The following is a 25429-nucleotide window of genomic DNA, read 5'->3' on the forward strand; positions in this document are numbered from 1 at the left end:
TTGGAAACAGGATGCTGGGCTTGATGGACCCTTGTTCTGACCCAGCATGGCAATTTCTTATTTTCTTATGCAAAACTGCCCACAGGCGCACGATGCAGTGCCTTGATGTACACTACAACTGGGACTGCTGTATGTGCACACAACAAATGTTTAACTCCAGAAGATGCCTACTGGGGATTTGGATTAATAGAGCACTGCTGTCCCAATATATGTGAGTCTTCAAAACTGCCCACAGATGTAGTGCAGTGCCTTGATGTACAGTACACTACAACTGAGACTGCTCTGTGTGTACAATTCCTAGTGATGCTGCTTCTTGTTTGAAAATACCAACTCACACCATCTCCCACTCACACCCTGCCTGTGCCTGCAACTTTTGCTTTTATCTTACCCCAGGAGGGTAAGATAAGAGCAAAATGCCACTGCTAGCAGCTTGTCTCAGTGGAAGAGACAGAGACCGTCTGAGATCAATAAAAAAAAAGTGCGGTCAAAAAAAGCCTGGCTGGCTGGCACTGCAGCAAAAACGAACAAATATCTTTTTCAATGGAAAATTCTACCAAAGTAGCTAGCAATTGAATATAGATTTGAGACACTCAGACTAGCTCTGAGTAAAGCCACCATCCCCGGACGACCTCCCTGGACCACCCTCGCAAAGAAAGAGCGTGGCACGCTGCGTGCTTAAGGTATAAATAGTGCAGCGTCATCAGGAACAGCATCACAGAGCACTGAGTGAGAGCGGCGATTGGCTGCATTAGAAAAATGCTTAGCTCTGATAGGTTGCATTCTTGTCTCCTTGCCAACCTGGCTGACCCACTCTATGACAGGACTGTGAGGTCACTTATGACTCACAGGAAAGGGCTGGGTTTTCTTATGGATACTCCCACATGGCCTTCTCCTATTTCAAATGGCCGCTAAGAAATCACTGCGAACGAAATGAATGAAACTAATATGTTTTATTCGTGGGGGATCGCCATGCATTTCACGAACTCACGAATAAAACGAACAGGGACTTATGCATTGCGGATTGCACATTCGTTGAAAATGAATGCACATCCCTATGGTACCGTACGTAGCTGTATGGTGCCTGGGGTGAACCTGAGGAATGGTTCCCGACAGGATAATGCTTGAAGTTCGGAGGTTTATTTATTTATTTAACAGTTTTTCTATACCGACATTATTTTATTTATTTATTTATTTCAGATTTTTATATACCGGCATTCGAGACAGCAGTCACATCGTGCTGGTTCACATAAAACAGGGGTGCATAGTAAACATAACTATAACAATGGTGTTGAAAAGGCAGTTACATATAACAGGGTGATAAGAACTTGGCTGAGGAAGAGAAAGGAAAGGTTATTAAAATTCACACAGGTAAACGATAGAAGATAAGGATGACCATGGTGTATTTGGAGATTAGTTAACCGAGTTGGAGATTAGTTAACCATGGTATAGTTGGAGATTAGGGGTAGCTTGGCGGTGTTCTATCAATTGGTGTCCGGGAAAGCTTGTGTGAATATCCAGGTCTTTAGTCTTTTTTTGAAAGTTGAGATGCATGGTTCTGTTCTTAGATTTGAGGGGATGGAGTTCCATAACGGTGGAATGGCAGTAGAGAAAGCCCGGTCTCTTAGTGTGCAGTGTCTAGTGGATTTGGACGGTGGTACCTGTAGCGATCCCCTGTATGCATCTCTTGTCGGTCTTGACGAATTGTGTAGTTGGAGAGGGATCTGTAGGTCAATGGGAGCCAGTTGGTTGATGTTTTTGTATGTGGTAAGAATGGCCTTGTATATTATTCTAAAGTGTATAGGTTATGTGGTCCCTTCTCCTGGTATTTGTCAGAATTCGTGCAGCTGCATTTTGCACCATCTGAAGCGGTTTGGTGTATGAAGCGGGAAGGCCAAGTAGGATGGTGTTACAATAGTCTAATTTTGAAAAAATGATTGCTTGTAGAATGGTTCTGAAATCTTGGGCATGGAAAAGTGGTCTAATTCTTTTCAGCACTTGTAGTTGGTAGAAACAGTCTTTGGTGGTTTTGTTAATAGTGGCTTTGAAATTATTAGGTGCATCATGTCGGTTTACAATAAAACTCTAGATTGGAAAAAAAAGGTACAAAGAACAAGGAGGGGGGGGGGGGGGGGGAACTGGGACAAATAGTGGAAACTTGTGCAACAGAGGTTGTTACAGTACAGGGAGGCTATAAAGGGACCCTGAAAATCAAACTAGATAGTTAACAATTTAGTAGGATAAATGGTAACTGATAGGTAACAAAGGTATAACTGAAAAAAAAATTAAGCAATTTAGTAAGAAAGCTGTTAACTAAGGAATAACAGAGAGGTAACTGATAGGTAATTGGTAATTGGAGATGTGCCGGGCTGAGCATATTGTGATCAAGAACACTGTCTTTAAGGTCAGGAGACAGAGACAGGGCACTTGTTGGTCTGAAAGATTCCCCTGCTAGGAAGTGTAGTAATAGGTTGAGGTTCCATAGAGGCACTGGCCACTTTAGTGGTGGTCGGAGTTGTTTGACTCCTTTCAGGAAGCGGGACACATCAGGATGAGTTGATAGTCTGATGCCATCCACTTCGGACCTGAAGCAGGCCAGTGCTGGGACTTGGACCTTGAGGGAGTTGAGGGACAACCCCTTCTGCATGCCATCCTGTAGGAATTCTAGGATCTTGGGAATCTTGGCTTTCTTAGGGAGGAGACTGCGGTCTTCGCACCAAGCTTCGAATACTCTCCAGATCCATATGTAAGACAGAGATGTGGAGAACTTGCGTGCCCAAAGCAGGATGTCAATCACAGCTTTGAGTAGCCGCGCTTCTTTAGGCTAGTCCTCTCAAGGGCCATACCATAAGAGAGAATCGAACCGGGTCTTCATGGGAGATCAGTCCCTGCTGAAGAAGGTCCTTGTATGGCGGTAGACGTAGAGGATTCCCCGCCAATAGTCTTCGCATGTCTGCGCACCAATGTCTTCTTGGCCAGTCCGGGGTTACAGTAGGACTAGTCCCCTCTGGTGTTCTATCTTGTGAATGACCCTGCCCAGTAGTGGCCAGGGTGTGAAGGCATACTGGAGGCTTTCCTATGGCCAGTTCTGGACGAGAGCGTAGATTCCCTGAGATTGTGGTTCTCATCTGCGGCTAAAGAATCTGGGGACTCGGGCATTCTGACAAGTTGCTAGTAAGTCCATGGTTGGGAGACCCCATCGATTTACTATCAGCTGGAAGGCTGTGTCCGCCAGCGACCATTCCCCCGAGTCTAGGCTTTCTCTGCTGAGATAGTCCGCAGAGATGTTTTTCTCACGATGTGGGAGGCCGAGATCCCTTGTAGATTTATTTCTGTCCACTCCATGAGGGAGTCTATTTCTAGAGACACCTGCTGACTCTTGGTTCCTCCCTGTCGGTTGATGTAAGCAACGGTCGTCGCGTTGCCCGGCATGACTCTGACGGACTCGCATCGGAGTCTGTGGCTGAATCGTAGGCAGGCTAGTTTGACCGTTCGCGTTTCCAGGCAGTTTATGTTCCATCCCGCCTCTTACTTGTTCTATTGTCCCTGGGCCATCAGTTCCTAACAGTGGGCTCCCCACCCTCGCAGGCTTGCATCCGTGGTGAGCAAGATCCACTTCGGAGCGGATAGGTTTACGCCTCTGCTTAGGTGTTCTTCCTGTAGCCACCATTGAAGCTGCTCCTGAACCTCTGTCGGTAGCTGGAAGCGAATTGAGTAGTTCTGGGACACTGGAGCCCATCGTGATAGTAGGGATCATTGTAGCAGACCCATATGGGCCCTTGCCCATGGAACTACATCCAGAGTTGATGTCATGAGGCCGAGGACTTGAAGTTAGTCCCATACCTTGGGGCGGACCGAGGTCAACAGCTTTTGTAATTGATCCATTAGCTTCCTTCTTCATGGAGGGGGAAGATAGACCTTGTTCTGTTTGGTATCAAATTGGACTCCCAGGTATTCTAGTGACTGGGAGGGCTGTAGAAAACTCTTGATTGTGTTCATGACCCACCCGAGTTCTTGTAGTAGATTCTTGACTCTGGTGGTCACATGGCGACTCTCCTCTGGAGATTTTGCCCTGATCTGCCAGTCATCCAAGTAAGGATGTACCAGGACTCCTTCTTTCCTCAGTGCTGCCGCCACTACCAGCATGATTTTGGTGAAGGTTCTGTGGGTGATAGCTAATCCGAAGGGTAGTGCTCGGAATTGATAATGATGGCCCAGTATCACAAATGCAGGAAGCACTGGTGGTTCTGATGGACCGGGATGTGAAGGTAGGCTTTGGATAGGTCCAGGGAGGTTAAGAATTCTCCTGGTTGTACTGCCATTATAACGGAGCATAGGGTTTCCATGCAAAAGTGTGGAACCTTCAGGTAATGATTGATGGCCTTGAAGCCCAGGATAGGTTGGAATGTTCTTTCTTTCTTGGGAACAATAAAATAGATGGAATAGTGGCCAGTATTTTGTTGAAGCGTGGGCACTGGGGCTATTGCCTTCAGGCTGAGTAGTCTTGCTAGCGTGGTTTCCACTGCCAGTCTCTTGGAGTGGGAGTGGCACGGCGATTTCATAAATTTGTCTGGGGGAATGCTTTGGAATTCCAGCGAGTACCCTTCTCGAATGATAACTTCGGACAAGTGGGTCCTAACTATCTCGACCCATCTTTGGTAGAAGAGGGTAAGTCTGCCCCCTATGTCTTCTTCCTGTGGATGGGTCTGCATCTTCTCATTGTGGGGTATGGCTAGGGCCTGCCCTTGAGCTTGCTCCTCTCTTAATGTGCCTGTTCCGAAAGGACTGAGACCTTCCTGAAGGACGAGGTGCTTGGGACAGTGTATTTCTGTAAGACTTAAAGTGCTGTGATCCTCTACCCTTGGTTCTTCTGGGGGAGGAGCGCTGATATGTTCTTTTGCTCCTGTCCTCAAGTAATCAGGGTACTGGAGATTCACCCCATTTATTGGCTAATTTCTCCAGTTCACTCCCGAATAGAAGGGATCCTTTAAAAAGCATTTTTGTGAGGTTCACTTTGGAAGTCGCATCAGCCAACCAATTCCAGAGCCATAATTGTCTTCTTGCCGTACGGAGGTACTGCTGGTTCCACTGTAGACTCTGTGCCTGGGACACTAGGGTTGGTAATTCATCCTTGTGGAAGAATCGGAGCATGGTCCGGTATGGCTCCATCCCTGGGGGAATCTCTCCTTCTTACAGGGAGTCTGTTTCATCCTCTGAGGTATCTGGATCCCCATCAGAGAGGCTGTTGGTTAGGAGAGGCATGTCTCGAGAAGACCGGGAGGTGCTGGGAAGGACTTGTGCTTCCGGCTGGGTTTGAGTCAGGTGGACAGCATGGGCTGGTTCTGCCTATTCAAAGGTTTGCAGCCCTTTGAAAAATTCCACCCAGGAGAAGGTTCCTGGATCCATGTTGATCCCCAGAGGGGTTGTAGTGGTAGCCCCGGAGGAATTTTCCTGTGGGGGTACCAAGTTGGCGATACTTAGGTCCGGGATGCCATCATCCGTGGTACCGGATCCCTCTCCTGGCTGTAGAAGGTCTTGATTTGGTTCTCCCTAGTTCTGTTTGCACTGTTGGCACAGGAGGGATTCAATCCAGGCTGTGCGGCTCTTAAGTGGCAGGCTGGGCAAAGGAAGGGTCCCTTGGCTTTCTTGGATGGCGGTGCCATTATTTTTGCGCGTGTATTATGCACGTGGATGCGCTTAGTTGTGAGCGTCGTATGTGCAGAAGTTTTGCGCACAAAGTGCGCACAAGTTGTGCATGCGGGCAATGGAGTTTGTGCGCGCGGCAGTTATGCGCATCGCTGTGCGTTCAAACCGTAGTTAAGCGCTTAAGTTAGGCACTTCGGGCCTCCAGCCTGCCCCACGCGTACCATTGGTCAGAGGGGGAAAATGGTGCAGACGACCCTGAAGGCAAGATGGCAAACACCCCTCCCCCCCCCCCCCCCGGAGGGTCTCCACGTGTGTGGACCCTCGCACCAAAGCGGGCCCTGCCCCAATGGAGGACTGCTCAACCCGATTTAAACCTCGTTGGAGGAGGGATGGTACGAGCCTTGGAGACCGGAGACTTAGAAGTAAAGGTTTCAACCTTACCTGGTCTCGGCGCTTACCGGTCGCGTGCCGGACGGTCTCCAGCTGCGAGGGGGAGAGGGAAATACCTTCACCGCCACACTCAAATCTTCACCCGCTGCCTTTCAGCCAACCTGGGGGCTTCCACACTGGGATTTGCCCGGACCAAGGCTAGTCCTCTGAGGGATATTGAGAATCGACCTCAGGAAAGTCTCAACTGGGGGATGGACCGTTAGGTTTCACCACAGGAGAAGCGGGGCTCTCTTAAGGTAAATTTTCTCTTTCTTCTTTCTTGCTGTAATGTAACACTATTCTTGTTTGGGATAGTGTCCACATCTGCTATGGAGACGGAGAAATACTGAAGAGCTAAGCACGCTGCACAGGTATATGTAGGCTGACATCAGCTTTGAAATCTGACTCCGTTTCCCATCTGCTATCAGGAGAGCACAATACCCAGTGGTCCTGAGTCCATCTGGCTACATGCTAGGAAATGTTAATTTTTTGTTTTATATGGTGTAAGACAGATCTACCTGGAAGATATGTATTACGTTAATATTATTTGTTTATTACATCATGTTGTATTATCAATAAACTTTAAATTACAAAAAGAAAAAAAAAGAAAAATAAGAAGTCATGGGATAGGAGACAATGTCCTTTCGTGAATTAAAAACTGGTTAGAAGACAGGAAACAGAGTAGGATTAAATGGTCAGTTTTCTCAGTGCTTTTCAATATATTTATAAATGATCTGGAAAGGAATACGATGAGTGAGGTAATCAAAGTTGCAGATGAATACATAATTATTTAGAATAGTTAAACCACAAGCAAACTGAGATAAATTGCAGGAAGACCTTGCAAGACTGGAAGATTGGGCATCCAAATGGCAGATGAAATTTAACGTGGACAAGTGCAAGGTGATGAATATAGGGAAAAATAACCCATGCTGTAGTTATACGATGATAGGTTCCATTTTAGGAGTTACCACCCAGGAAAAATATCTAGGCATCATAGTGGATAATACATTGAAACCATCAGCTCAGTGTGCTGCAGCAGTCAAAAAAGCAAATGTTAGGAATTAGGGAGGGAATGGTGAATAAAACAGAAAATGTCATAATGCCTCTGTATCCCTCCATGGCAAGACTGCACCTTGAGTATTGTGTACAATTCTGGTCGCCGCATCTCAAAAAAAGATATAGTTGCACTGGAGAAGGTACAAAGAAGGGAGACCAAAATGATAAAGGGGATGAAACAGTTCCCCAATGAGGAAAGGCTAAAGAGGATAGGGCTGTTCAGTTTGGAGAAGAGACGGCTGAGGGGAGATATGAGGGAGGTCTTTAAAATCATGAGAGGTCTAGAACAGGTAAATGTGAATCGCTTATTTACTCTTTCGGATAATAGAAAGACTAGGGGGCACTCCATGAAGTTAGCAAGTAGCACACTTAAAACTAATCGGAGAAAATTATTTTTCACTCACTGCACAGTTATGCTCTGGAATTTGTTGCCAGAGGATGTGGTTAGTGCAGTTAACGTAGCTGGGTTTAAAAAAGGTTTGGATAAGTTCTTGGAGGAGAAATCCATTAACTGCTATTAATCAAGTTGACTTAGGGAATAGCCACTGCTATTACTGGTATCAGTAACATGGTATCTACTTGGCGTTTGGGTACTTGCCAGGTACTTGTAGCCTGGATTGGCCATTGTTGGAAACAGGATGCTGGGCTTAATGGACCCTTAATCTGACCCAGAATGGCAATTTCTTATGTTCTAATTCTATGTCCAAGACATCACATTTCGAACACTTTCCACCTTCCCATATAAGCCAAGGAAATGGAAGGTTGTCTGAGCAAGGTGGTAATGACCTCTCCGGAGTATTCCTCCTGTTTCAATGAATCCTTTCAAAACCCAGGCTGCAAACACATCAGTGATCTGCCTGATCCAAATGCACTAGGACCTGCCTAATTAACACAACCTTAGTGGTCAGTCTACCACCAAATTTACTAGGTCCACCAACCACATTCACCATGGCCATTCCAGAGCCACAAATCACCTTTTCCTGGAGCCTCTCTATCAAATGCAACAGTCTGCCTGCCTAAGGCCATTATAGGGAAAACACATAGGTGAATCTCTGTTACGGTAGGACTAAGGCAATGATGCCTTCTGTTCCATTCTCTCACCTGCAACTAAAACTGGACTTGATGCCATCAGATCCCTCTGGGGTCTATCCTACCAGTCCTGAATGTGGAGCATCACTTGCTGCCTCTGTCAGTTCCCCTTCTCTGGGGTCCAACCCCTGCTGAACGAGAAAATCTGCCTAAACGTTATCTACACCAGTGATGTGAGACACTGGCAGAGTTGTCAGGTGCTGCTCTGCCTAGCCCACAAACTCTGTAGGCTCCTGAGAGACTATCCAACACTTGATTTTTCCAGTTGGTTGATATAAGCCACCGCTATTGCATCACTCAACTGTGCCCATGCAGTTGAAATACACAGAATGCTACGTAAGGCGTTCTCACTTCTGACCGATTGATAACTCATGACAATTCCTCCATCAGCCTTGAGCTGCTGCCGTCAACAACAGCCCCCCAACTCCAAACAGCTGACCTTGGTGGTTACTACCTTCCAAACCAGGATGTCCAAATCATCCCTGTGCCAGGTTGACCTGAGACAGCCACAAGAAACCAGACCTGAAGAACTCTCCCTGCCCTCTGAAGCGGCCGCAAATGTGCAAACACTCAGGGAAACTAGATCCAGCATCGATGCCACAGAACTCATAACCTGTAGATAGTCTCCAACCCTGGGAAACACTAGCCTCAACAAAGGGTGAATCCGTATCTACAGCTTCATCACCCTGTCTGCCGTGAGAAACATTTTGCCTCCCTGGGCAACAAAACAGGCCCAATATACTTCGGTGAATGGATCAGAATGAGGTTGCACTTTGCCAGGTTTATTTTAACAGTTTTTCTATACCGCCTATACAAGCAATTGCAGATCTAAGCGGTTTACAAATTAAAAACATTCATAAAAGATATTGACAAAATGGGTCAAACAATTAACATAAAAACAAAGATAGATAAATGAGAACTTAGTTAAAATGAGGAGAAAAGACTTTGCGAGGCATTGCAGTTGTGAGAATGAAAAGAATAATTGTGTTTATGGACCTGGAAAAGCGAGTGAATAGAGATGGGTTTTGAGAGCACTTTTGAAGTCTTTTTTTATTGCAAAGAGTCGAATGGAATTTGGTAATGAGTTCCAGAGTATGGTGCCAGCAATGGAGAAGGCATGTTTCATAGTTAAATCTAACCTGGCTGTCTTGATGCTTGGTACTTGTTGGTAGTTTTTTTTTAAATCAATGGAGCGTAGCGATGTGGTGGTTGATAGAGACGTAGAAAGGAAGTTAGCCAAATGGATGAGGGGCTATGTATTAGATTATGAATAATGGTTAGGATTTTATATTGAATGCGCTGACGGATTGGTAACCAATTAAGTTGTTTCAGGACAGGGGTAATATGTTCTCTATGTGAAGTGTTGGTAAGAGTAATCGAGCAGCACAGTTTTGGATTAGTTGGAGTGGATGAATAATATAGTCAGAAAGTCCCAAATAGAGGGAATTACAGTAATCTAGACTGGTTAAAATTAAAGCTTGAAGTACAGAATGAAAATCTTTTGGATAAAGAGTGGTTTTAATTTCTTTAATAGATGGATTTTGTAAAAAGAAGTTTTAGTTACAGATGAGCTATTAATGACATGGATAAGCTGGAGTCTAGTATAACACCTAGGTTATGAGCCTGTCTGGATATCGGAATGTGGCAGTTTTGAAACTGAGTTCTGAAGGTGGGATGCAAGTAGAGTTGGGGGATAGTTGATAGATACACCTAACACTGCCAAAACAGAAATAATTTAAGTCAATTGTGAGATAACCAGGTATTTATTGTTTTTAGGTAGAGGGAAGCTAATGACAATGTTATCCGACGAGTTGTATGGAAGAATAAATTCTATATCGTCAGCGTAAATTTTGAAACTTAGGTTAAGACTTGACAAGAGGTAACAGAGGTATTGAATAGGATAGCAGATAGTGCAGAACCTTGCGGGACACCAGAGTCAGTGTAATACCAGTTTGAGCAATGGGGTCCTGAGTTGATCTGTTGTGGTCTGTGAGATAGGAATGACTTAAACCATTGAAGAACTGTACCATTAATTCCAATATTTTGGAGATTAGAGCAAAGAATATTATGATCTAAAGTATCGAAAGCTGCGGAGATGTCAAAACCACGAATTTATGGAGTCAAAGAAAGAGAATAAAAGAGATTCGCTACTGTGTCCTTTGCAAAATCCATGTTGATTTGAATGCAGAATGCTATTTTCATCGATGTAGTTAGTTGATGAAGCACAACTGATTCCTTTAGTTTTTCCAGTGTAGTTAAAGAGGCAATGTGGCAGTAGTTAGATAGATCAAAAGGATTTTTCAATTTATTTTTTGGGATTGGGAGAATCGATGTTTGTTTTAACAATTGCGGAATGGTGCCAGAGGTCAATGATAAATTAACTAAATGAGTCATGGATGGTGAAATGGTTTCTCTGATTTCTTTTAAGAGTCGTCCCAGATAGGGGTTAAAAGGACCATTGGATATTTTGGTTTTGTGAGAATATCAGTGAGGGAGAAATCTGTCCGGGAGTAAATGATTGGTGGGAGGTTATTTTGGGGAATAGGAAGGTGGCAGAATTTTGAAGATAAATTGTAGAGATTACTTACCTGATAATCTCCTTTTCCTTAGTGTACGCAGATGGACTCAAAACAAGTGGGTATAGTGTGCTCGTGCTAGCAGTTGGAGACTGATCTGACGTCAGCACAGGTACATATACCCCCACAGGAAGTGCAGCAATTCAGTAATCTTCCTTGCAAAAGCTTTATGGATAGTGTGACTGACCGATCGATTACATGAACAGGATTACCCTGACCAATTGATAGTAGCTGGAGACCGCCAGTGTTCTCAACCGGAAGGCGTCGACTCCCGGCATCCGCCCTATATAAGAAAACATGGCTTACCGTGAGTCGGCGAATCCCCATGTATACCGGCAGCTGGGCGGGATGCTGAGTCCATCTGCATACACTAAGGAAAAGGAGATTATCAGGTAAGTAATCTCTACATTTCCTAGCATGTAGCAGATGGACTCAAAACAAGTGGGATGTACAAAAGCTACTCCCGGACTGGGCGGGAGGCTGCCTGAGGTCTGTTTAGGATTGCCCTCGCAAATGCTGTGTCCTCCCTGGCCTGGACGTCCAGACGGTAGAATCTGGAGAAGGTATGGAGGGAGGACCACGTTGCCGCTTTACATATCTCTGCCGGCGACAGCATCCTAGTTTCTGCCCAGGAGGCCGCTTGCGCTCTGGTAGAATGAGCCTTGACCTGCAGAGGTGGTGGTTTTCCTGCCTCTACGTAGGCCGCCTTGATAACTTCTTTAATCCAGTGGGCGATGGTTGGCCATGAAGCCACTTCCCCTAGCTTCTTCCCGCTGTGAAGGACGAACAGGTGGTCCGTCTTTCGTACTGCTTCTGACATTTCCAAGTATCTGGACAGCATCCTGCCGATGTCGAGATGACGCAATATTCGACCTTCTTCAGACTTCTTCAAACCTTCCGTGGTTGGCAAGGATTTGGTTTGGTTGAGGTGAAAGTGTGAGACTACTTTGGGTAAGAAGGAAGGGACCGTGCGCAGATGGATAGCCTCTGGAGTGATTCTGAGAAATGGATCACGGCAGGACAGTGCTTGTAGCTCTGAGATGCGGCGTGCTGAACGCACGGCCAGCAAGAACACCATCTTCAATGTTAACAAACAGACAGGCCTTGAAGGGGCCTGAAGGCGGGTCCCGCTAGAAATTCCAACACCAGGTTGAGGTTCCACAGGGGCACTGGCCACTTCAGTAGCGGGCGAATGTGTTTGACTCCTTTCAGGAAACGTGAAACGTCTGGGTGTGTGGCAATGGTGTTGCCGTCACTCCTGGGACCGTAGCAAGACAGCGCTGCCACCTGAACCTTGATGGAGCTGAGGGACAGACCCTTCTGAAGTCCATCTTGCAGGAAATCCAAAATGATAGGGATTTTAGTGGCATGTGGATTGGTGCTGTGAGTGTCGCACCAAGCTTCAAAAACTCTCCAGATCCTTATATATGTTAGAGATGTGGAGAACTTGCGTGCTCGGAGGAGTGTATCTATTACCGGCTCCGAGTATCCTCTTTTCTTCAGTCTAGCCCTCTCAATGGCCAGACCGTAAGATGGGACCTTGCCGCAGCAGGTCCCTGTGTGGAGGCAGGGGTAGTGGATTCCCTGCCAGTAGTCTTCTCATGTCTGCGTACCAGGGTCTTCTTGGTCAGTCCGGGGCCACTAGAAGAATTAGGCCTCTGTGCCGCTGAATCTTGTGTATAATGGCGCCCAGCAGGGGCCATGGAGGAAAGGCATATAGCAGGATCCCCTGAGGCCATGGCTGTACCAGGGCATCGATCCCCTGGGATAGAGGATCCCGCCTACGGCTGAAGTATCTGGGTACTTGAGCGTTGGATCTGTCCGCTAGTAGGTCCATGTCCGGTGTCCCCCCACTGATCCACAATTATCTGGAAAGCTGTGGGCGACAGCTGCCACTCCCCCGGGTTTAGGCTTTCTCTGCTGAGGAAGTCTGCTGTGGTGTTGTCCTTCCTGGCGATGTGGACGGCAGAAATGTCCTGGAGATTTGCTTCCACCCAAAACATCAGAGGAGTTATTTCTAGTTATTTCTAGGAACACCTGTTGGCTTCTGGTTCCGCCCTGTCGGTTGATGTATGCCACTGTGGTGGCGTTGTCCGACATCACTCTGACCGCTCTGTTTCGAAGTCTGTGGGCAAATCGCAGGCATGTGAGCCTGACTGCCCTTGCTTCCAGTACCGACTGGTTGATGTTCCACCCCGACTCTTCTCTGCTCCACCGCCCTTGGGCGGTGAGTTCTTCGCAGTGTGCTCCCCATCCGTTCAGGCTGGCATCTGTAGTGAGCAGGGTCCAGGTTGGGGAGGACATTCTTGACCCCCGGCTCATGTGGCCGGGCTGCAACCACCACCATAGCTGATTCCGCACTCTGGCTGATAGAGGTAGGTGTACGGTATAGTTCTGTAACCGTGGGCTCCACCGAGATAGGAGGGCGCGTTGCAATGGTCTCATATGAGCCCGTGCCCATGGTACCACCTCCAGCGTGGATGCCATGAGGCCGAGGACCTGTAGGTAATCCCAAGCTGTGGGCCGGATAGCTCAGCAGGGCCTGCAGACGATTCCGGAGTTTTGATCTCCTCTTGGAGGTCAGGCTGACCTTGTCTTCCTGGGTGTCGAATTGAACTCCTAGGTATTCCAGCGACTGGGACGGCTGTAGGGAACTCTTGTTTATGTTGACTACCCATCCTAGGCTTTCCAGAAGAGCTATAACTCTGTTGGTTGCCCGGTGGCTCTCCTCCGGTGACTTTGCCCTAATCAGCCAATCGTCCAGATAGGGATGGACGAGAATTGCTTCCTTCCTGAACGCCGCCGCCACTACTACTATGACCTTGGTAAAGATCCGCGGCGCGGTGGCTAACCCGAAGGGTAAAGCTCGGAACTGGAAGTGCTGATTCAGGACTTTGAAGCGTAAATAGCGCTGGTGATCCCGATGGATTGGGATATGCAAATAGGCTTCTGACAAATCTAGGGATGTAAGAAACTCCCCTGGCTGTACTGCATTCTTGACAGACTGCAGAGTTTCCATGCGAAAGCTGGGGACCCGCAGGTGTCGGTTTACTGACTTGAGGTCCAGGACGGGCCTGAAAGTGCCCTCCTTCTTGGTTACTATGAAATAAATGGAATAATGCCCAGAATTTATCTCCCCTGCAGGCACTGGGATTATGGCTTTTAGGGCCAGGAGCCTCTGCAAGGTAACTTCTAGTGCCGCCTTCTTGAGAGGTGAACAAGGAGATTCCACAAACTTGTCCGGCGGGAGCCGAAGAAAATCCAGGTAATACCCTTCTCGGATGATGGCAAGGACCCACTGGTCCGAGGTAATCTCGACCCACCTGCGGCTGATTGTCATTGTGGTGTGCGGCCGGGGCCAGAACCCGAGCCGGTTCTCCTCCTGTTGTGCTTAGTCCGAAAGGGCTGGTTCCTGGCCTGAGAACGAGGCGCTTGGTAGCGAGCCCTGTAAGGGTTGAAGCGCTGAGAGTTTCTACCTCTGGATTGGCCTAGAAAAGAATGCTGGCTCCTCCTTGACCTGTCTTCTGGTAGAATGGGTAATGGAGAGGCACCCCATTTATTTAGTTTCTCGAGATCGCTGCTGAACAGTAGGGATCCCTTAAAGGGCATTCTTGTGAGGCGTATCTTGGAGGAAGTGTCGGCCGTCCAATTATGTAGCCAGAGCTGTCTCCTGGCTGCCACTGAGGATGACACTCCCTTGGCTGCCGTACGGACTAGGTCGGAGCCTGGGTCAGTGAGGAACGCGAGAGCTTATTCCCATGTCTTCTCCCGGGGTGTTGCTCCTAGCTTGTGATAAACAGGAACGCGTCACCACGGCGCAGCAGGTCGCGATTCGTAGAGACATGGCTGCCACCTCAAAGGCTTGTTTCAGAATGGTGTCCATGCGCCGGTCATGTGTATCTTTGAGGGCCGCTCCCCCCTCCACCAGAATGGTGGTGCGCTTCACAACTGCGTTAACTATGGCATCTACCTTGGGGCACGCCAGCAGCTCCTTGGACGCCGGGTCCAGAGGGTACATGCCTGACAAGGCCCGACCCCCTTTGAATGAGGCCTCCGGCGCATTCCATTCCTGATCGATTAGCTGCTGTGCTGCTTGTAGGAGGGGAAAATGGTGAGCCATTTGGCGCAGGCCCTCTAACAGGGGGTTCATTCTAGGTTCCCCTGGGGTGTCCTGGCCCGGAATAGCCAGTTCTGATAGGCATTGTGAGACCAGGCCTAGAAGATCCTCTTTCCGAAAGAAGCGTCTCATGGTCCGATATGGCTCTATCTCCGAGGGAAGTTCTCCTTCCTCGGAGGGCTCCTCATCTTCCTCGGAGCAATCCGACTCCCCATAAGTGGGGCTTTCGGGTGGCGAGTGGCCGTGCCTAGGTCTCGAGGGTCCAGGGGCCGGCTCATCCGGAACGGGAAGGCCCCTTCGAGGAGCAGACTGCATCTGGACAAAGGCGTGAATCCCCTTGAATAATTCCACCCAGGAAAGCGAAGCTGGATCTGGCCTTAGGGGCACCAGGTCTCTCGGGTTCCCTGGCTGCTCCCCGCGGCCCGCTAAGTCTGGAGTGTTCCCTGAGGAACTGGCAAGTACGCTAGGCTGGGACCGGTCCTGGCCTGGAACTCCCACGGCCTCCTCACATTGGGCACATAGGGAGCCTGCTTCCTCGCTCTGTGTGGCTCTGAGGTTGCATGCTGAGCAGAGGCTTAGGGCTCTTATGCCTGATTCTGGAGGCGCCGGCTCTGCGGCGCATGGGCTCTCTTACGCTCCATTTCGCCTGTTATTTCCTCCCAGCCAGAGTATGCGCCTTGTAATATGTGTCGCCTACTAATATGCACTTATCAACGTGCGCCTATGAGTGCGCGCTTATCAACCTGCGCTTAGCAGCATGCGCCTAGGAACAGGCGTCTTATGAACGTGCGCCTATCAACAGGCGCCTACCCACAGGCGTCTTATGAACGGGCGCCTACCCACAGGCGTCTTATGAACGGGCACCTACCCACAGGCGTCTTATGAACAGGCACCTATGAACATGCACCTACCCACAGGTGGCTAGTAACGGGCACCTATCCGCGTGCGCTCAGCAACGTGCACCTATCCGCGTGCGCCTCTCAGCGTGCGCTTAGCAATGTGCGCCCAAGTGGTGAAGGCGAGTAGACAGGCAAGATGGCGACCTCCTTGGCGGGCTGCCACATAGGCAGACCCCACTAATTCTCACTTCCTCAGAGACCACAGTAAAGATGAACGCCTTACCTTGTCTTCGGCGCTTCCCGGCTGCGACCCGGGCGGTCTCCGCCTGTGGGGGGAGAGGGTGAGTACCGTCACCGCCGCACTCGAGGAAGTACACCCGCTGCCTCTAGGCCGCGCCCGAACTCGTCTCGCTCAGGGGCGAAGTCCTCACCGGGACCGAGGCTGCCTCTATGCCATGCCCGAGCCCTTCTCACTCGGGGGCTAGGTCCCTGCCGTGAATCGGCCACCGGGACCGATGCTCTTACCTCCGAGGATCACGGAAATCAGCTCGGGAACTCAACTGGGGGAGGGACCGAATGGTATCACCACAGGAGTGCGGGGCTCGTTTTCAGGTAGGTTTCTTCTATTAATTTAGTCGTTAGAATTTGGAAACATGCTCAGCGAGCGTGAGGTAGCCCCAAACTGCTTTGGAGACGGAAATTACTGAATTGCTGCACTTCCCATGCTGACGTCAGATCCGTCTCCAACTGCTAGCACGAGCACACTATACCCACTTGTTTTGAGTCCATCTGCTACACCCTAGGAAATAGTGATTTTATCTTTAAAATCATTAGCAATGTTATTGCAAAAAGAATCAGAGAAGCGATCTGTAGATTCATTTTTTAAAGTGGTTAATGACTTAATGTTAAATAGCACATTGGAATTGCTATTTGCGCTTGAATTTTGTTTGTGTAATAAGATTTCTTGGCATGGTAAATTTGTTTTTTATATTTCTGTAGGTGTGAAAAGTAGGCATTTTTCCTTTCAGGAAGAGGATTTTTTCGCCATCGACATTCCAATAATCATAATTTAACTTTTATATGATGAAGGACCGTTGAATACTAAGGTGCACTTTGCCTAGTAGAGACAGGACAAAGTTTTTTGGAGCGATCTTATCTAAGGAACTAGAGATAATGTTGAGATTACTTACCTGTCTACACTTTTCCTTGTGGCTAGACCCTGAGCACTGACCAAGTGGTTCAGGGTCTGCAGACATTGCTGTGTCAGACTCTCCTGCCTCCCACGCTGCTATCCTGTGCACCCCCAGTACACTGCACAGCTCCTGATTATTAGCAAGGCAATCGTGCGGTGAACCTTAGCGATCCCCAGTCGTTTTCACTACCAGCTTGACAGCCATGATCTCTCCAAGCTGGAGCCCCCCAAGCCACATAAATCTTGCACTCAGGCACTCAACATTTGCCTTAAGTCACACTGGCAAACCTTTCAAATTTTTTAACACCAAACAAGTGAAACTAATAAAGGAAGGCAATACTTTCCTTTGCTGATCACCAGCCCGGGCGGGAGGAGAGAAGGCCGCGTGGAATATAAGGAAGGAGTCAGACCCCTGGATATCTATATCCTTGTTGCTCTGAGACCAATCAGGGTCCCCAACCCCTTCCTCAGGCATCCATGTCCACAATGTTGTTGTGCTGAGGTAAGTCAGCATCACCAACCCCTTACTCAGCCACTCAATCTGGGGAAATGATGACTCCCAAAGCCTAACACCCCTGGCAGAAGAGATTCAAGTCTCTTTCCTTGTGTTTTTTGTTTGTTTTTTTAAACTTCAGCCTGCAAGTTTTACATATCTACCATCTGCTGGAGACAGAGAAATACTAAGGGACTCTAGGTGGCACACTAGGTTAAGAAGCAGTATCAGTAAACCTTTTCTTCTCTGTCTCCATCTGCTGGCAGGGAGGCAAAACCCATGAGGCTGGACTGATTCGGTGTATGAACTGGAACCAAGATTTGCTGACATATTTTATAGGCTCCCATATTGCACTCAGCCTGCCAATATGCTGTCTCTAGTAGATAGTAGGCAAGGATCTTGTGCTGTTACTATTTGGTTTTTATTTTCAGCCATCTACCCGAAAATCTGGGTGAGCAACTAAAGCTTCACAAATATCCCACTTGTGAAAAGGTTCCATTTTTTTGGTACCGAGTAGAGAAATTCAGGACACCATAAACAGATTTATTCTTCTCATCCATAAATAAGTACTAGCCTTCTGCCTAATTTCTGCTACTGAAATAAAACCACACACTAGATCTTTTTACAATTTTAATTTTGTTTTGTTAAGTTATATAAAATATATATTTGGAAGTATTTATACATTTTGCCTAGCGTAAGCAGTCACATCAAAGAAGTTTACAGATCTGCTTTCAAAACTGTATTAGAAATTAATCCCCCAGCATGCTATTTTCCTCTACTTGTGGAGTGCCAGAGGTCTTTAGAAGTATGATGCCAACATTTCTTTATTATTCTTAAAATAGACTTTTTTACATTCCTCAGGAAAGGTAGCCAGGTTTCATCATAAAACAGGGACTGGGAATTCTAGTAGCCATCAATCATGAGGAAATACAGGTATAACTGAAAAAGCCAGTATACAACTTGAACTACCCTAATTTAAAGTAATTACCAGTAATTACTATTGAGGGTAAGAAATGAGCCAGACAGCCTCATGCTTTAGTGTAGTGTCACAACAGAGGGCATCCATACTCTGATGTGAAATGCTTGGAGGATTGACATATACAATAAGCAAGAGAACAGTGAAATCATTCCTCACAGATAGCTACTTCAGAAAGGAAAATCAAAGCAGATGACAGTTGTTAATCATGTCATATGCCCAGCCTGGTAGATTGCAAAACCAGAGTTATGTATGGCAATCTGTTCAATTTTAATTCAACAGCGGCACATAAAAGGTAGAAACTTTTCCCCTCAGCATACATGCACCAGGTGAGGTGGCAGTATTCACAGACAGGAATGCAGCAACAGACTTAGTCCACAATGCAGAATCTGCCTGCTCTTCCATTTCACGGTAGTGTTTGGATAAAACTTAGGAGTTCTGGCTTCAGTATGGTTCCAGTACTACCCTTGGCCCCTGCTGCTTCAACATCAGCCATGACGCCTGGGTCCCATCGGAAGGTCAGGAGGGCAGCAGGAACCTGAAACATAAGAATTAAAGAAATACTAGTTGGTCTGTCCTTTCACTTAAGAAAATTGTCAAACTTCCTCTTACAGCAAGAGGGTTGAAGTGGCTGCTGTTTCTACATACTGTGCAAGTTCTTCTTACCTACAGGAGCCTTTATTCTGCAGCTCCTCATGACCTTTGATCATCAGACAAATCACTTTTCTCAGAGGACAAGCAGGATGGTAGTCCTCACACATGGGTGACATCAAATGGAGCCCCAACACAGAAAACTTATGTTTCTAGAACTTTGATTTGGCCACATTGAGTATGCCCAGAATGCCCCATTCCAGCCATCCATGTGAGGTCCCTCTTCAGTCTCTTCCGCAAAGCAGCAGCATTCCAGTCATTGAGCCTTGTAGTTTTGGCCTCTTTTGGAAAAAACGTTCTCAGTTTTCTTTGCGTTTTCTTGGTGTGCTATCACAGCAATAGATGTCAGGTCCCTCTTTGTTCTCCCTTTAGCATCTTAGGATTTTAAGCATTTTGCTGGCAAGTTTCCTTTTGTGTTGATCTCCCGGGACAGTGGTAGAGTCAGTGTCCGCCGGTCATCGACAGCCGTTGCATAAAGTTTGATTTAGCGTTCCTTTTCTTTCATCCTGTCATGGCCTCGTCCGGGATTAAGTGATGCCCGAGGACCATGTCCATCACAGACCTCCATGATGAATCCAGGTTGCCGCAGGTGCAACCAGATGATTCTTAAGGGAAGTCGACTTTGATTCGACAAGATGAGTCCTCTTCAGGTCAAAGAAGTCTGAGGCATCGGCATAGAGGGACCAAGGAGCTACACTGATGAACATCGAGCCGTTGGCTAATCCCCCTTCGGGACCTGGTCTCCCTTCGGTCCCCACCTAAGGACCTTACCTTCGCAGAGTTTGTATGGTTGATGGCAGAGGCCATCCCCTTTCAGTTAACTGAAGAGGATGCCTGTCCCAAAATGCTGGAGATCCTTCAGTTTGTGAAGCCTCCTAAGGAGGTTGTGGCAGTCTCAGTGCATGACATACCTAAGGAGTTACTGTTGAGGATCTGGGAACATCCCCTCACAGTGCCTCTCATAAACAAGGCGGCTGACATGGTTTATCTCGTCCAGATTGCTGGAGTCGACAACTGTCAGCTACCCCACCAATTGGTGGTGATAGAATCTGCTCTCAAGAGAGCCAAGCATTCTCGGATCCATTCGTTAGTGTCCCCTTGGGAAGGATCATAGAGCGATGGACTCTCTTGGGAGGAAGGTTTTTCAGGGAGCTGTGCTCAGTGCCCATATAGTTTCTTACCAGCTCTACATGAGCCAGTACTCATGGGACATCTGTAAGCAGGTGCAGGAGGTGGCCAAGCAGCTGCCTCAACAGCAGCAGGCCACCCTCATGTCACTGATGCATAAGGACCTGAAGTGTGGAAAACATGAGGTCTGCGCAACCTATGATGTTTTCAAAATGGCATCAAAGGTCTCTGCAGCAGAAATCTGCATCCACAGAATAGCATGGCTGTGGGTCTCGGATCTCCGACCAGATGTACATGAAAGACTTGCTGACGGACCGTGAATTGGAGAGAATCTCTTCGGAGATAAGCTGAAGGATGCATTGGCCCAGCTCCAGGATCATCATGAGACCCTTCAGCAACTCACCACCAGCATTCCAGTCCCGTCCTCCTCATCTAGGAAACCTAAAAGAGTGGCACAGAAGTCTTTCTTTCGCCAGAGGAAGTACTATCCTCTGCCCTCTCACTCCAATCCACAACATAAGAGCTCTTGCAGTTGTCCCAGGCAGCAAAGAGCTCCAAAGGCCCAGCCAGCACTTCAGTCAACTCCCGGGATGGGTTATTGATCGGGTCGTAGGGAGCATAGCCCGGTTCCCCGTAACAGCAGCAATGGATCCGCTGGTCAGGGGAAGGCCCCGGTTCTCTGCGAACTGGTGGCCCATTAAAACCTCTGACCAGTGGGTCCTTTCCATCATCCATCAAGGTTACTAATTAAACCTTTTGGATGCCCCGCCAAATTGCCCTCTGAGTCCGTTTTGGGGTCTGGTAGCACATCAGGAGGTACTGTTTGTGGAGCTCTTCTCCCTCTTAATGGTCAGACCAGGCAAGCCTGTTCCATCAGGGCAGAGAGGATGGGGATTTTACTCCAGGTACTTCCTGACTCCGTGCCATCCTAGACCTGAGAGCCTTGAACAAATTTCTCCCATAAGAAAAGTTCAAGATGGTTTCACTGGGCACCTTGATCCCCTTACTGCAAATAGGGGACTGGCTAAGCTCCCTCAATCCGAAGGACACGTACACCCAACAAAGATCTTCCCCAGTCACTGGATGTTTCTCAGATTCATGGTGGGAAAACACTTCCAGTATCGCATGCTGCCGTTCGGGCTCATGTCAGCCCCACTTGTCTTTACAAAATGCCAAGTTGTGGTGGTGGTGCTCTTGCACAGGATGGGACTGCATGTCTTACTTTATCTGGACAATTGGCTAGTCAAGAACACCTCTTGGGCGGGAGTTGGCGTCACTAGGGTTTGTCATGAACTACCCAAAGGATGGACATGGGATGGAACTCAGGGCCATGTACCTGGCTGGAATGGAGAATGTGTTAGTGCGCAGACTGAGTGTGCATTCAGACCCCACAAATGGACTTAGGACCAAGGGGTCACAAATCTGATCTTCCATCTCTGGGAAAGCTCGGATGTAGATCTATTTACAGTGCTTTGGAGCAGGAAGGTTCCACAGTTCTGTTCCTTGTACGAGGCATGCAACAAACCAGCCTCTGATGCCCTCGCCCAACATTGGGGCAGAGGTCTTCTGTACATGTATCCTCCGACACCACTGGTAGCAAAGACTCTCTTGAAGCTTCACAAGGACAAAGGAACTATGATCCTCATAGCCCCTCATTGGCTGAGACAGGTCTGGTTTCCACGGCAGCTATCCATCCAGAAACCTATAAGTCTGGGGACTTCTCCACATCTCATCACGCTTGATCAGGGCAGGCTGTGGCATCCCAACCTCCAGGCCCTGTCATTCACAGCCTGGAGGTTAATTCTGCAATTGCTTCATCTCTCAGAGATTGTGTCTAGGGTCCTGATAGCTTCTAGAAAGCCTTCCACTAGAATGTCTTATGGTCTGAAGTGGAGGAGGTTTTCCATGTGATGTGAGCAGAAGGCCTTAGATCCTTTCTCCTGTCCCCCACAAAAACGATTACCTTCTACACCTGTCGGAAGCTGGCTTGAAAATCAATTTGGTTAGGGTTCATCTGAGTGCAAGTGGCACATACCACCATGGTGTACATGGTATGCCCATCTCTATACAGCCTATGGTTGTATGCTTTATGCAGAGCCTGTTTCAATTGAAGCCTCCCCTAAGGCCTTCTACTGTGTCTTGGGACCTCAATTTGGTGTTAACTTAGCTGATGAAAGCTTCTTTTGAGCTGCTGTGCTCCTGTGACCTGAAATACATGACCTGGAAGGTCATTTTTGGTGGCAGTCACTTCAGCACACAGGGTCAGCGAGCTCCAGGCCTTAGTGACTTATCCACCATATCCTAAGTTTTTTCATGATAGGGTGCTACGCAGGACCTAAGTTCCTGCCTAAGTTGGTGACTGACTTCCATCTTAACAAATCCATCATTCTGCCAACATGCTTTCCCATGCTCCATTCACATCAAGGCAAACAAGCCTTGATGTGAATGGCGGACTGCAAGAGAACCTTAGTTTTCTATCTGGAGCGCACAGAAACCCATAGACAGTCCACCCAGCTTTTTTTTTCTTTTGATAGAAGTAGGTTGGGCATTACCTTTGCCAAACTGATGCTATCGAATTTGCTAGCAGACTACAACTCCTGTTATGCCCAGGCAGCCCTGCATTTTGAGGACCATGTCAAGGCTCACTCTGTTTGTGCCATGGCAGCATCAGTGGCCCACTTGCGAACAGTCCATATGGAGGAGAACTTCAAGATTGAGACATGGCGTTCTCTCAAAGCATTCACATGTCACTATTATTTCGATAGCCTGCCACCCCGCAGAGTTGAGTTTCTCCTATTTTTTGGTTTTATCTAATTCAGTGATATGGCTGATAGGACCCCTTGTGTGGCCGCATGGTATAGGGCATGCTGGGCATGCTTAATGTGGCCAAGACAAAGTTCTAGAAACTTTGACAGGTTTTCTGGTGGGGCTGCATCTGATTATGTCACCCATGTGTGAAGACTAACATCCTGCTGTATTTGGAGAACACCTGTTACAGGAAAGGAACTCTGCTTTTTCCATGGAAAAGCACAAAATGGGTAACATCTGGCAGCAGCGAATGGATTCCTTTATCCCTCCTCTCTTAATAAGTTTCAACAGCAGCTTCTGAGCTTGCATGAGAATATCCTATGTTAACATCACCCCGTGCACCTCTCCCTCTACTTTCATTCACTTTGCCAATTGCCTGAAAACCTCTTTTCAGCATCACTACACTTAGAAGCAAAACTACTCCAGTCCATTTTCAAAGAAAAGAAAATCATCTTTGTACAAGAAGCCCATTCAAAAGCTGTACAAAATGTATGCATAAAATGGAGAAATTACTTACCTGATAATTTTGTTTTCCTTAGTGTAGACAGATGAACTCAGGATCAATGAGTATAGTGTACTCCTGCTAGCAGTTGGAGACTGATCAGATTTCAATCTGACGTCAGCCCCTAGTACATATACCCCTGCAGGAAGTGCAGCTCTTCAGTATTCTCCTCGAAAAGCATTGTGGATATATGTGTGACTGACTGATTGATTAACTTATTAATTTGGTTAACTTGAATAACTTCATAACTTGGTTAACGTTCAAAACTTTATTAACTTGATTAACTTGAACTGGTTGATTGACTATAGCTGGAGACCGCCAGTGAACTCAACCGGAAAGCGTCGACACCCGGAGGGGTGGATGCCCTAGGTAAATGAAAACGTGGCTTACCCTTGTATCATTTGAAAGACCATGCGTGACGGCAGCCAAGGGTGGGGTGCTGAGTCCATCTGTCTACACTAAGGACAACGAAATTATCAGGTAAGTAATTTCTCCATTTTCTAGCGTGTAGCAGATGGACTCAGGACCAATGGGATGTATAAAAGCTATTCCTGAACCGGGTGGGAGGCTGCTCGTGACCCACTTAGTATTGCCCTTGCAAATGCCGTGTCCTCCCGAGCCTGAACATCCAGATGGTAGAATCTGGAGCAGGTATGGATGGAGGACCATGTAGTCGCCCTGCAGATCTCGGCAGGTGACAGCATTCTAGTTTCTGCCCAGGATACTGATCTGTAGAGGCGGTGGCTTGCCTGCTTCTACGTAGGCCGCCTTGATGACTTCCTTGACCCAGCGGGCGATGGTTGCCCGCGAGGCCGCTTCCCCTTGTCTCTTTCCACTGTGAAGGACGAAAAGGTGGTCCGTTTTTCGTACGGGTTCCGAAATTTCCAGGTATCTGGATAGGAGTCTGCCGATGTTGAGGTGGCGTAGACTACAGGCTTCTTCCAAATTCCTCAAGCCATCCGTCGTGGGTAGCGAGATGGTCTGGTTAAGGTGGAAGTGTGAGACCACTTTGGGGAGGAAGGAGGGAACCCTGCGTAGTTGGATGGATCCCGGGGTGAGCCTCAGGAACGGCTCACAACATGACAGTACCTGTAGTTCCGAGATGCGGCGGGCTGAACACACTGCCAGCAAGAACACCGTTTTTAAGGGTAACAGGCGGAGGGACAGGCCTCGGAGGGGTCTGAAGGCGGTTCCCGCTAGGAAGTCCAAAACGAAATTGAGATTCCACAGAGGTACCGGCCACTTTAGTGGTGGGCGAATGTGTTTGACTCCTTTCAGGAAGCGTGACATCCGGGTGAGAAGCTATGCTGTCGCCCTTGCTCTTGGAGCCGTAGCATGACAATGCGGCCACCTGTACCTTGATGGAGTTGAGGGACAGGTCCTTCTGTAGCCCATTCTGTAAGCATTCCAGGATCACGGGAACTTTAAATGAGCGTGGCTTGATGTTGTGGTCTTCGCACCAGGCTTCAAATACTCTCCAGATGCTTATGTAAGTTAACGATGTGGAGAACGTGCATGCTCGGAGGAGGGTGTCGATTACCGCCCCCGAGTATCCGCTCTTTCTCAGGCGGGCCCTCTCAATGGCCAGACCGTAAGAGAGAATAGAGTTGGGTCCTCGAGGAGGATCGGGCCTTGTTGTAGCAGGTCCCTGTGTGGGGGGCAGGGGTAGGGGGTTCCCTGCCAGCAGTCTTCTCATGTCTGCGTACCAGGGTCTTCTTGGCCAATCCGGAGCCACCAGAAGAACTAGTCCCCTGTGTAGTTTTATCTTGTGAATGATTGCACCCAATAGGGGCCATAGCAGGAAGGCGTATAGTAGAATCCCCGGTGGCCAGGTCTGTACCAGGGCATCGATCCCTTGGGACTGCGGTTCCCGCCTGCGGCTGAAGTATCTGGATACTTGGGCATTGGATCTGTTTGCCAGAAGGTCCAT

General features: G+C 47.9%; 1 protein-coding gene across 2 annotated transcripts in view; it reads right to left on the reverse strand.

Annotated features, from left to right (window-relative positions):
- Positions 1-18051: 18051 nt before the first annotated feature.
- UBXN6 (UBX domain protein 6) overlaps positions 18052-25429 on the reverse strand; it is a 277263-nt gene continuing 269885 nt past the window's right edge. For both annotated transcript variants that reach the window (XM_029614529.1, XM_029614528.1), the window contains one exon: positions 18052-18948. In XM_029614529.1, coding sequence (XP_029470389.1) covers positions 18899-18948 — 50 coding nt within the window. In that variant the 3' untranslated portion in view covers positions 18052-18898. The remainder of the gene's footprint in view (positions 18949-25429) is intronic.

The sequence above is a fragment of the Rhinatrema bivittatum genome, chromosome 8 (assembly GCF_901001135.1).
Source record: "Rhinatrema bivittatum chromosome 8, aRhiBiv1.1, whole genome shotgun sequence".
Classification (NCBI taxonomy): domain Eukaryota; kingdom Metazoa; phylum Chordata; class Amphibia; order Gymnophiona; family Rhinatrematidae; genus Rhinatrema; species Rhinatrema bivittatum.